The sequence below is a fragment of the Mustelus asterias genome, chromosome 8 (genome assembly GCF_964213995.1).
Source record: "Mustelus asterias chromosome 8, sMusAst1.hap1.1, whole genome shotgun sequence".
Taxonomy (NCBI): Eukaryota; Metazoa; Chordata; class Chondrichthyes; order Carcharhiniformes; family Triakidae; genus Mustelus; species Mustelus asterias.
In genome coordinates this window covers 134,024,769-134,038,379 of record NC_135808.1, presented here as the reverse complement: position 1 = coordinate 134,038,379, position 13,611 = coordinate 134,024,769, and the positions used below count along the sequence as shown (strand labels likewise).

The 13,611-nt window shown below is 43.2% G+C and overlaps 2 protein-coding genes across 2 annotated transcripts in view; both read left to right on the top strand.

The window, feature by feature from the left end:
• The window catches only part of LOC144497789 (atrial natriuretic peptide receptor 2-like), a 76,893-nt gene extending 68,400 nt beyond the window's left edge, over window positions 1-8,493 (top strand). The window contains exon 23 of the mRNA XM_078219226.1: window positions 8,363-8,493. Within this exon, the coding sequence (XP_078075352.1) occupies window positions 8,363-8,493 (131 nt within the window). The remainder of the gene's footprint in view (window positions 1-8,362) is intronic.
• Window positions 1-13,611, top strand: part of LOC144497572 (mucolipin-2-like) — a 411,267-nt gene that overhangs the window by 244,147 nt on the left and 153,509 nt on the right. The gene's annotated exons all lie outside the window — the stretch shown is intronic.

The following is a 13,611-nucleotide window of genomic DNA, read 5'->3' as shown; positions in this document are numbered from 1 at the left end:
CTAGCAAACCAATCAGTTGTATCAGCGGTTCAGGAAGGCAGCTCACCACCACCTTCTCAAGGGCAACTAGGGATGGGCAATAAATGCTGGGCAGACAGCAACACACATGTCCCATGAATTAATAAAAAAAGAGGTTTATTTATTTTATTGAACTAGTTGGGTTTTTAAGGACAATCCAACAGCTGGATTGTTGAGGTCTCATGGCGTAGTGGGTAGCGTCTCTGCCTCTGAGCCAGAAGTTCCAGGTTCGAGTCCCATCCCAGGACTTGATGACCAGGAAGGTGCATTCACAATGTGGCCAACACATTGAATATCAACGTGCAAATCCTTCCAACATGGCGATGGCAGGTGGTAAGAGTGGGAGAGACTCCTGGTCAGCAGGCTTGTTGTGAGGTGGCACCCCTCAATAAAGAAGCCTCTGGTGACAGACCAGTGACCAGAGAACCTCACTATGGAAACAGGTGAAAGTCTTGTGTGCCACTGGATGCAAGAAGATAAACTACAGCTTCCCTGTCATAAATAAAAGCAGAAAATGCTGGAAACACTCACCAGGTCAGGCAGCATCTGTGGGGAGAAACAATTAGCCTTTCAGGCCAATGACCCCTTCTTTGTCATTCTCGTTGCCAAATTTTAAAATTTAGATTCACAAATTGCCATTGTGACATTGAACTCACAAGACGGGAGTTTATGGCCTCACTCGTGCCAAAACCGTAAAACCCTGCCCAAGGTCAAAGGGCCTTTCCATGGTCCGCCCCTTGCCTGCCCCGATTCCTGTGGCAGGTGGGACGGTAAAATTCTGTCCATAATCTATTGGAGTACAATTAGTCCAATAAATGAATCACTGCAATACTATACCGATGATGTTAATTATTGTTTTTCTATTCTTAATTGAAGAATAACATTTGAGAATGCTTATATATCACAGAGTTTTTACGGTGCAGAAGGAGGCCACTTGACCCATTGTGTTTGCACTGACTCTCTGAAAGAGCAATTCACTTAGTTCCATTCTCCCGCTTTTTCCCGGTAAGCCTGCGCATTCTTCCTTTACAGATAAGAGTCTAATTCCCTCTTAGATGCCTCAGTTGAACCTGCCTCCACCACACTCTCAGGCAGCGGAGTCCAAACCCTAACCACTTGCTGAACCCGTGAATTTTTTTTATTGTATCGCTTTGGCTTCTTTTGCCAAGTACTTTAAATCTGTGCCCTCTCATTCTTGATCATTTCACAAGTGGGAACATCGACTCTGTCCCGATCCTTCATGACGCTTCTATCAAATCTCCTCCTGGCCTTCTTTATTCCAAGAAAAACAGTCCCATTTCTCCAATATATCTTCATAACTGAAGTTCCTCATTCCTGGAAGCATTTTCGTGATTCCTCTCTGCACTCTCTCAATGTCCTCACATCCTTCCTAAAGCGTGGTGCTCAGAACTGGACACAGTACTCCAACTGAGGCTGAACCAGTGTCCTATACTTCAACATAGCCACCTTGCTACTCTATGTCCCTATTAATAAAGCCCATGATACTATATTCTTTATTAACTGCTCCTTCAACCTATTCTGGCACCTCTAATTGTATATGCACTTATACAACCAAATCCCTCTGTTCCTGCACCTCCTTTAGAGTTGTATCCTTTATTTTATATTGTCTCTCCATGTCTGACAGGGCTGCACAGACTGGATGCAGGGATGATTTTTCCCCTATTGGGGGGAGTCTTGAACAAGGGGTCACATGAATACTGGATGAACCATTTAGGACTGAGATGAAACATCTTCATTCAGAGGGGGTGAACCTGTGGAATTCTCTAGCACAGAAGGCTGGGGAGGCCAAATGACTGAATGTATTTAAGAAGGAAATAGGTAGATTGCTAGATTCTAAAGGTGTCAAGGGGTATGGGGTGTATAGTTTTGAGATGGAGGATCAACTATGATCATGATGAATGACGGAGCAGTCTTAAAGGGCCAAATGACCTACTCCTATTTTCTATATTTCTATTAATTTTAATATTAATTATTGTTTCTAGATGTTTTGCCTCCATTAAACTCACTGGCCTATAGTTGCGAGGCTTTACACCTTCCTAACACCCAAAGAACAAAGAACAAAGAACAGTACAGCACAGGAAACAGGCCCTTCGGCCCTCCAAGCCTGTGCCGCTCATTGGTCCAACGAGACCATTCGTTTGTATCCCTCCATTCCCAGACTGCTCATGTGACTATCCAGGTAAGTTTTAAATGATGCCAGCGTGTCTGCCTCCACCACCCTACTTGGCAGCGCATTTTTCAACAAGGGTTTGAATAGGGCAAAGAGGGAGAAAGAGTTTCCTCTGGTGGTCAGTAATCAGAGAATACAAATGTTCAAATAGCAGTGAATAAGGCCAGAGGCAGATGAGAATCGATCGGTTTACTTAAGGAATGGTTATGAGCTGGAATACATTGTCTGAAAGAACCAGATTTAAGAGTAAACTTTAAAAGAGAATTGGATAAATACCTGAAAATGGAAAATATAAAATTGTGGGGCTATCAGGGTATGGGACAATTGCATAGCTCTTTGAAAGAGCCAGCACAGACATGGTGGGTCGAATGACCTCTTCCGTTGCTAAATAATATATTTGGATCTTTGTTCTAGGGACATCCAGAAGATAAATTGATTGTAAACCAAAAACAGAAAATGCTGGAATATCTCAGCTGGGCTGACAGCATCTAGAGGGAGAGTTAATAGGGGCGATTGTCCCAGCTCGCTGCGCTGCTCTAGCAGTGCAACAGGCTGGGAGACATAAGCGGAGGCTGTGTAGCGGAAAAGATATTGACTATCTAGCTGATCTGTGCCCCTCATTATTTTATAGACCTCTATAAGATCATCCCTCAGCCTTCTACGCTCCAGAGAAAAAAGTCCCAGTCTATTCAGCCACTCCTTATAACTCAATCCATCAAGTCCCGGTAACATCCTAGTAAATCTTTTCTGCACTCTTTCTAGTTTTATAATATCCTTTCCATAATAGGGTGACCAGAACTGTACACAGTATTCCAAGTGTGGCCTTACCAATGTCTTGTACAACTTCAACAAGACCTCCCAACTCCTGTATTCAATGTTCTGACCGATGAAACCAAGCATGCCGAATGCCTTCTTCACCACTCTGTCCACCTGTGACTCCACTTTCAAGGAGCTATTAACATGTAACCCAAGATCTCTTTGTTCTGTAACTCTCCCCAACGCCCTACCATTAACTGAGTAAGTCCTGCCCTGGTTCAATCTACCAAAATGCATCACCTCACATTTGTCTAAATTAAACTCCATCTGCCATTTGTCGACATGCTGGGGAGGCTGGGACTGTGGGACGGGTGTGGTTGGGGCTGCCATTGTTGGGGGATCGGAAATCAGGAGTGGTGGTGGGTGGTGTGGTGGGGCAATCGAATCGGGCTGGGGGGGATGGGATTTGGGGCTGCCTGAAGATGCACGGGAGCCCAGCGATCAGGGGTTGGGGATGGGAGGGGCCGTGTTACGGGGTCGCGGGGCTGGCCAGCCATCGAGCTGGCAGTGTGGGGCTACTGCGCATGTGCCGATCTCTGCTGTGACAGATCGGTGCAGTGGCCCGCTCAGCGCTATGCTGCTGGCATCGTAGGCGGAAATAGGCAGCGCCCCTGATTTATAATGAGATTCACGTTGGGCTCTCTGTGATGCACAGAGTGGGAGATTCAGTTTTGAAAATCACGCTGAAAAAAGCAGCGGTATTTACTCCAGCTTTTATGCGAATTCGGCACTTCAAATTTTTTTGGGAGAATCCCACCCAATGTTTTGAGTCTCGATGACCCTTTGTCAGAGCCAATTTCCCCTGTTTGAACTCAGTAGGAATCTCCACAGGCAGGGTAAGGCCTTGGTCTGCTTAGCATTTAATTGCAATCATGATTCGTGCTAGCCTACCTTCACTGACTGACTGAGCCTCTGGGATTCAGACTGTTTATAACTCAGGCCATCTCGAACTCAGAGGGTGAAAACCTTTTAATCATTTCCAAGCAGTGCTACTGGATAAAGGACACAGAATTTACATTGATCTTCTGTAACATTCACCGACTGAGTCCAGTGTTATTGCAGTTGTGTGTGTTACTGACAGGGTGATGCCTTGGCCAATGCAGTGCATGCTGGATTTACAAAGAAGCATGCAATGTCTTCCTTGAAATTGTGATTAACAAGGATTTGATGCAGCATCGGATTAACAAAGGACAGCTGCACAGATCAATTCACTCATTACTTATGAAAGGAGAAGATTTGCTCAGTTTCAATTTCATCGTTACTGGAAAGGCAATACATTGTATTCATCAAACATTGTGTTTCGTTCTTCAAAAATAGATAAATACTTGGTTATTAAGAGATTTAAAGTTCCAATAAGGATTTGTATAGTTAAGAGAGAATATATATCTTGGTTCACGATTAGTAAGCAGCAAGACCGTAAACGTGAGTCTGAAATCCATTTGTGACTTTCTTGATGGTTTTTGTATTGATGAGAATTGTATTGATCACAGGCTCGAGTTTCCATTTGTTTCCACCAGTAATATTAGCAAATCCGCGCAGAATCAATCGCTACAAAGAGAAACAAGCCGGAATGAAATGGGACGGACCACCGGGCATTGACCTTGGCACCAACAACAAACCCAGATCTGTCGACACTGCAAAGTCCTCCTTACTAACATCTCAGGACTAGTGCCAAAATTCAGAGAGCTGTCTCACTGGCTGGTCACACCTCCTTAGGCAGCACCTTCCAAACCCACCATCACTACCATCTCGAAGGACAAGGGCAGCAGAGACCTGGGAACACCACCGCCTGGAAGTTCCCCTCCAAGTCACTCACCCATCCTGACTTGGAAATAGATCACCGTTCTTTCACTGTCATTGGGTCAAAATCTTGGAATTCCCTCCCTAAGAGCACTGTGATTGTACCTACACATCAGGGATTGCAGCGGTTCAAGAAGACAGCTCACCACCACCTTCTCAATTGGAGATGGACAATAAATGCGGCTCTGGGCAGCAATGCCCACATCCCATAAAATGAATTTCAAAAAGGCCACTCCCAAAGTGGGGCTAGAGTCGGCAATCTTTGTTCCAATTGGGACTGTTCACAGTGCTTGACTTGGTTCTCAATGTTAATATCAATCCCAGGCCATCAGACATAACCCCTGGCAGCACCTTCATCTTAGAGATACCCAGATGGTCACTGTATCATTCAGCTAGGAGCAGCTCTCTTCCTGATACAGGGACAACTATTCTTTCTCTCCAAAGAATGATGCCATCTTGGCAACTCAACTTTTCGCGTAAAATTTGGTTTTATCTCTTCAGAAACTGGCTCATTAGCCCAACCTATTAGTATCCTGTGCCTCACTTTTGACAGCAGTGAATCCTGACTGGCCCAATACTTGATTTGTTTCACCGAGACTGCCAATATGTCTCAGATACTCAATGCCATGACAATTTCCTGTGGTACTAGGGGAGGTGCAACATTCTCTTGCAAAGGTAGACGACTAAGTGCATCCGTATTCACTGTGTGTGTTCCAGGCGGTGCTTGAGGGTATAATCGTAGGCAGAGATGATTAACGCCCAACACTGAATTCTTCCCAATGCAATTGGCAGAATAACCTTGTCTTCTTTAAAAAGACCCAAGGGCTGTTTATAATCAGAATGAACGGTAAAGTGCTGACCATACAAATACTGTTGGAATTTCTTGACACCAAAAACTATTAATAATCCTTCTTTTTCAATTTGTGAGAAGCCTTTCTTGGACTCTGAGAAGGTTCTCAAGACATATCCTCTTAGACTTCAGATCCATTGTCCATCTCATGGGATAACACCGCACCAATGCCATATGGAAAGGCATCACAGATTAACACCAATTCCTTAGATGGGTCAAAATGCACCAAAACGTTGCTGAATGTAACAATTGTTTCCTCTGTTAAAAGCTTCTCTCTGGGACATCTTCCAAAACCAACGCTGGTGCTTCTGTTCGCAGCTTATGCAATGGGGCCAATAATGTCCACAAATCTGGTAGAAAATGCCCGAAGCAATTCACCAATCCTAAGAATGACTTGAGCTCAGATTTACTTCTGGGGGCCGCTACCTCCTTTATTACACTGACCTTGCCTTCCTCTGGGTGCAATCCTTGTGCGTCTATGCGATACTCCAGATAAACTACCTCAGTGGCTTGAAAAGTACATTTCTCCTTCTTGAGTCGAACTCCAGCCTCTTGAAATCTCTTGAGCACTTCCTCTAAGTTAGCTAGGTGCTCAGCTTCTGTCAATCCAGTTATTAAAACATCATCCAGCTATACTACAACTCGTGGCAGACTTGCAATAGACTTTCCATTGTTCACTGGAAAATAGCACATGCTGACAACACTCCAAAGGGCAGGCGAGAATACTGGAACAAACCTTTGTGTGTGTTTATGGTAAAATAACCTGGGGAAGCATTGTCTAATTCAAATTGCTGATGTGCGCGACCCATCCAGTTTTGTGTAAGATTGACCTCCAGCCAGCTTTGCTTACAGGTCTTCAATCTTCGGGATTGGATACTTATCTAATTTGGCAGACTGATTAACTGTTAATCTGTAGTCTCCACAGATATGGACTGTCTTGTCAGGCTTTATTACAGGGACTATGCATGGTGCCCACTTCGCAAATTGAACCGGTATCCAGTTCTTCCAATCTCTTCAATTCCGTGTCCAACTTTTCTCACAAGACATATGGTACTGCACTTGCGCTAAAAAAATGAGGGGTTGCCTCTGAACTGACATGGATCTTCACCTGAAGGCCCCTTGTTTTATCTAACTCAACACAAAAAAATCTCATACCTCTTCATTAACTCAGGTTTCCTGTACTTGGAAGATTTTCATCCAGTTTAACTTGATTACCCTGAGCCAATCACGGCCCAAAAAACCTGGCCCTTGGCCTGATGTTATTATTATTTGGACCTGAGCAGACTGCTGTCAATGGCTCACAGGTACTGTGGCAGTAACCTTTATCATGATGTACCCCTCAAACTCAATTGCTGGATCCCTTCTTGTAAATATTGAAATGTGTGTTCTCTTATCACTGTGGCAGTAGCTCCTGTATCAACTTCCATCTTTAAGGGCCTACCATTTACCAAAAGCATCACAGTTTTCACAGTAACTTCATTGCAGTGTTAATGTAGGCCTACTTGTGACACTGATAAATAAACTTAAACTTAAACTTATGGGGGCTAGCTTGCCCACTTTCATGTTGAACAATGAGTGAACATTTAAATCCTTAGCATTGGATTCTTCCATATTGTGCACTTGTGGTGTATTACTAACTCTCACTGGGTAGACTTGACTTGCTTTTACATTGGTGCTTTAAGTGGCCTTTCCTGTGACAGAAAAAGACATTCAGCCTCTTTATAGCTGCAGGCTTCAGGGGAGTGATTACCCCCCACACTGGTAACACTCTATTTCAATCCAAAACTGACCCTTTTAAATCTTCCTGCTCTATTTGTGGCTGCATTTGCTTCTCATTTTAAAATGACACCTTCATTTTTGGCACCACTGCTGATTGCAGCTTCCTGTCCTAACTGGTGAACCGCGCCATTCTGCGCACTCTGAAGTTCCTGTGCGCCCTTCTCAGTGTTCTCCATTGCCCGCGCCATCGCCAGTGCCTTCTTACAATTTATATCTGCCTCTGCTAATAGCTTCCTCTGGGTGGCCTCATTATTTACCCTGCAAATTAAACGATCCCGCAGCATATCAGTGAGAGTGGCTCCAAAGTCCCAGCGCTAAAATCTGTCTTAACCTGCAACAAAAGTTGCAATGGTTTCCCCGGGGGGGTCAGTTAAACTTAAGTTACTGCAACATTACCAATGGCTTTGGGTGGTAGTTTATTTTCACCAATTCAACTACCTTAGTGAATGACTTGGAGTCGAGCAAACTTCGGGTTGTGAGGCTGTGTATTAAATTGTAGGCCTGGGTCTCACACACTCCCTGAAGGATTGCTTTCCTCTTCCCCACCTCCCTTATTCCATTGGCCTGAAAATAGTCGCCCAGACATTTCATGTGAACCCCTCAAACTGGAATATAATTGTCAGAAGTAAAATGTACCAGACAAAGCTGAGATGGGAAAATGAAGGCAAGGGTAACAGGGAGAAGGCAGGAGAATGGTGATGAGGATCATATCAGCCATGATTGAATGGCAGAGCAGACTCGATGGGCCGAGTGGCCTAATTCTGCTCCTATATCTTATGGGTTTATGGAATGTGCATTCATACCTGGTTTATCAATCTATTTGTCCTAATTCCAGTACTGGCCTATACATAGTGAACTGTAAACATTAATTTGATTAATTTTGATTTTTGTTTTGCTCCCCACTTTAGCTTTAAAGATACAGTGCAGTTCCAGTGCTTCTGAACTCCTCAAAGAAATTGGTGGCTATATTCTCACCTGTCGTGGTCCGCTGCTTGTAAAGGTAAAATTCTCTACTGGATTAGTGCCAAATTATTATTAAATGTTTTGGGCAAGATTTTCCGACAGTCCCCACCAGCGGAATCTTCTAGTCCTTATTCTTTCAGGGGATGTGGGTGTCACTGGCTGGGCCAGCATTTGTTACCCATCCCTAATTGCCCTTGAACTAAGTGGCTTGCTCAGCCATTTCAGAGGGTAGTTAAGAATCAACCACATTGCTGTGGATCTGGAGTCACATGTAGAACAGACCAGGTAAGGACGACAGATTTCCTTCCCTAAAGATCATCAGTGAACTTCCCCATGGCAGGTTTCAAGGTGGCTGGGCAGATGAACCATGCAAAATGCCATAGCTGTCTTCCAGTCTCACCGATGGCCAATGGTGAGCCGCCTCCACCACTGGAAAACATGCTGTAGGAAGGAACCAGACAATCCCATCCTTTGGAACTGAAATTAGCCTTGGTGAGTAGCACAAAATAGGCTCATCTGGGATCATCAGCCCAGGCAGGCTTTAATGTAGGGAGGAACAAGGCCCAATATCCACTGCCAAAACTGGAGACACCTCCACTGTCCCGATCTCCAAGAGCCCTGAGGGAATTAACTTCCTAACCGAATCATAGAATCCCTACAGTGCAGAAGGAGGCCATTCGGCCCATTGAGTCTGCACTGATCACAATCCCACACTGGCTCTATTCCTGTAACCCCACATATTTACCCTGCTTATCCCCTGACACTAGTGTCAATTTATCATGGCCAATCAACCTAGCCCGCACATCTTTGGAGTGTGGGAGGAAACCGGAGCACCCGGAGGAAACCCATGCAGACACGGGGAGAATGTGCAAACTCCATACAGACAGTGACAGTGACTGGCAGCAGGAGAGCATGTCATGACTGAACTTTCCCCAGTACAGCTGAAATCCCGTCCCTGAGAACGGCCAGCCAATCGCTGCACTTGGGCCTCACCAGATCCCTGGAGGAAGGCCATTGAAGACAAGATGGCGGTTCCTCCGAGAGGTCAGAGGAAAGGACTGGGGTTGGCTCTCTGCAGGCCCACTTGGTGCCCGGTTCCTTGATCAGTGCCATTCAATGAATGAACACCCCTCGAAGGCAGAGCATGTTTGCATGTTTGTCCCCCCACATGCTGAGTCCCCTGTCCACTGCTGGTACTCCACCATTAGATGGAATAGATAGGTAAGTGGACAATAATTGACTAAATGACATTAAATGAAATAGTTTTTATCAAATATTCGGGACTTTCATTTTTATTACCATTTTAACTCTAGATTTTATGAAATTGAATTTTAAGCCGTGATGATACAGTACTATTTTGATATATTTTGTGTTTAAGAGGGAACTCTTTTAAGAGGTAGTGTTTTGTTATAAGTCGATTTGTCTGGGAAAATATGCAGCTCAAACGCTGAGAATGAAGGATAATGACTGATTTTAGATAGGCACGTGTTACTTTGTAGAGTTAATGAACCTTTTGTTTATTTTGCTTCTCCTGGGATTTTAGACTTGATATGCAGAGTCATGTGAGTTTTGATTCGGTTGATTGACAGGGACATGTAGTTAATGGAAGGAGTTAAGCTTGCAGGAAAAATCAGTTTCATTTTCATTTTAAACCAAGAACAGTTGCTACCTGAAGCTGGTGGAAGAAAGAAATGTCTCTCTGTGTGTCTCTCTCTCCAAAGGCTTTCTGAAAGCTCCAAGCCTGATAATCTAAGTCAGAACATGTATGCCTGTGTTTTGCTAACTAATTTCAAAGTGGGGTTTAAGTCTATAAGAGAAGTATTGCTTGATTGGAACTAATAGTGATAGGTTAGCAGTTAAGAATTATATTTTGCCATGTATTGTTTAATTGTTAAAAGTCATTTGTTATAGCTTAATTAGTAGTTTAAATTTAGTAATTATAGTTTAAAGTATTGTTTAATTGTTAAAAGTTATTTGTTATAGTTAAACTGTGTTGTTAAATAAAGTTTGTTTTGATAAAAGCTCCCTGGAATGTTAGTAGAATCACACCTGGAGTGGAATATCCTATCCTCACATTAATGCCAAAATAGAAAATTTGTTGCGGTCTAGTGTGGCTTCATAATATACCTTGGGGTTTCTGATCTGGTCCCCTATAAATCCCAGGATGGGATTTGAACTCAGGTCTCCAGAACAGGCAGACCTCGGATTATTAGTCCAGTAACATAACCACCATGATAACCTACTCACATCACTATTGTCTGTTCAGAAATCATGGGAGATTTTCACCCCATACAAGATTACTCATAACATATGTTTAATATAATGATGCAAAAAGGCCTTTGTTCAATAGCTGAAGTTTACTCAGTAATTTTGACTAAAGGTTATTTGGTCATTAGTTGAACCCTTGAACCAAGAATATTCAGTCCCTATTCTGTACTGAATTAATGAATCTCACCCATTGCAGTTAATTTTAACATTACTTATTAAAGTTATACAGCTCTAAAGGCTCTATTTGCGAACCAAATTGGATCTTGGCGAATCTGAACATGAATGTGTGTCATTCCCAATTAGGTGCCCAGTCGCTAATTATTCATTCCTAAATGAGGTTGAGCTTAAATAAAGGTCATTTAAATTATGAATGGACTTGGTAGAGTCGATGTGGAGAAGATGTTTCCAATTGTGGAGGATGTTCAAAACCTCAGGCTATAAGATGGTCGGTAATAAATCCAATAAACGTATTCAGGAGAAGCTTCTTTATGCAGCGACTGTTTAGAATGTGTTACCAAATTATAACATTGAGAGGAATAGCACTGATCAATTCAACGGGAAATTAGATAATTTCAAGAGGGAGAAAGGAATATGCTGATGAGATGAGATGTACATGAGTGAGAGAAGGCTGGTGTGGAACACCGGCATGAACCAATTGGGCTGAATGTGTACATGAGTGAGAGAAGGCTGGTGTGGAACACCGGCATGAACCAGTTGGGCTGAATGGTCTGTTCCTGTGTTGTAATTTCAATATAAATAGAGTGGCAGTGTCTGTGTTAAACTTAAGTCAGGCAGTGGTGTAGTGGTATTGTCGCTGGACTAGTAATCCAGAGACCCAGGGTACTCCTCTGAGGACCAGGGTTCAAATCCCATCACAGCAGATGGTGAAATTTGAATTCAATAAAAGTCTGGAGTTAAAAGTCTCATGATGACCATGAAACCATAGTTGATTGTCATAAAAACCCATATGGTTCACTAACATCCTTTAGGGAAAGAAATCTGTTGTCCTTAGCTGGTCATAGAAATCATAGAAATCATAGAAAGAAATCATAGAAACCCTACAGTGCAGAAAGAGGCCATTCGGCCCATCGAGTCTGCACCAACCACAATCCCACCCAGGCCCTAACCCCACATCCCTACATATTTTACCCACTAATCCCTCTAACCTACGCATCTCAGGACACTAAGGGGCAACTTTAGCATGGCCAATCAACCTAACCTGCACATCTTTGGACTGTGGGAGGAAACCGGAGCACCCGGAGGAAACCCACGCAGACACGAGGAGAACGTGCAAACTCCACACAGACAGTGACCCAAGCCGGGAATCGAACCCAGGTCCCTGGAGCTGTGAAGCAGCAGTGCTAACCACTGTGCTACTGTGCCGCCCTAAAATTGACAATTGTTTCATGGCCATCAGTAAATTCTTAATTCCAGATATTTTTTATTGAATTCAAATTCCAGCATCTGCCACGGCACGATTTGAACCCAGGTCCCCAGAACATTAGCTGAGTTTCTGGATTAATAGACTAGCGATAATACCACTAGGCCATCGCCTCCCCCTACATGTGACTCCAGACCCACAGCAATGTGGTTGACTCTTAAATGCCCTCAGAGATGGACAATAATTGCCGACCCAGCCAGTGAAAGCCACATCCCATGAATGAATAAAAAAATGGCACTCACAAATGTGAAGAGAGAATTGGCATGATTTCCACTTCTGATTGCTTTCTAATGACCTCAACTGGAAATGTGCAAATATGGACATTAGATAAGGCAATCAAAAAAAACCATACATTTTATTTTGTCACAAACTCAAACACACTTCCATGGAGTCACGTTTTAGAAGATTACACTTTGGAAGTCAAATGAGTACCTTAAAAAATGGTCTCATTGACTTATATAGGAAAAATGGTAGGCCATTCAGCCCTGGAACCTATTCTGCCATTCGATTCAATAATGACTGTATCTTACTTCGATTTACCAGGCTTGGTTTTAGAACTCTTAATACCCTTACCTAAACAAAAATCTATCCTTTTTAGTTGTGAAATTTGCAACTGAAGCCAGGGCTTTATAACGGTACAATTACCCTCTCAGTGATCTCACAGATTTACAATTACTTTCACTTGCATTTTTGGACCACTTTCCCACAGAAAATAAGCAATGACCTTAAAACAACTGGTCAGGTAAATATCTCAGCATCTAAATGTCACATCTGGGCTCTGGAATATCTGTGAGGAATGCCATGAGAGATCCATTCATTTATAGAGATTTTACATGTCCAAGTATTTTTTGTTCCCAAGAGGAGTAAAATAAATGCTTTAGCTCTTGTAGATTTGATAAAGGTCAGGAAAGAGCTTTAGAACACTTATTATAACCATAAAATTTCCATTTGGAAAAGAAAATCTTGCTTTTATACAGTGACTTTCAGAGTGTCCCAAAGTACGTCACAACTAATGACATATTTTGAAATCTTGTAATATGGGATGCACAGCGGGCTGCCTGTGCACAGCAGGAATCTTCAAACAACAGAGTGAAAATAAGATCATTAGTTCATAAGATATAGGAGCAGTAGGCCATTCAGCCCTTCAAGCCTGCTCAGCCATTCAATAAGATCAGATTGTGGCTGTAGTAAATGAGCCAAATGTCAGTTTCCCATCAGCAGCACCCTATATTGTGCACCAAGGACGGTGGCACACAGTCAGGTACAATCCGGGTAGAGTAACAGGATTAAATATCCACGCTGACCGCTTCCCATTGGGCGAACCTGCGCTCGTTCAATAAGACAGCTCGTACTCCATGAAGCCCCTGGGGAGATCTATTGATGATCCCCTTAATGGCCTGAACTCCACTTTCCAGCCTGTCCTCCATAACCCTTAATGCCTGTCAATCAAAAATCTGTCTAACACAGCCTGAATATATTCAATTA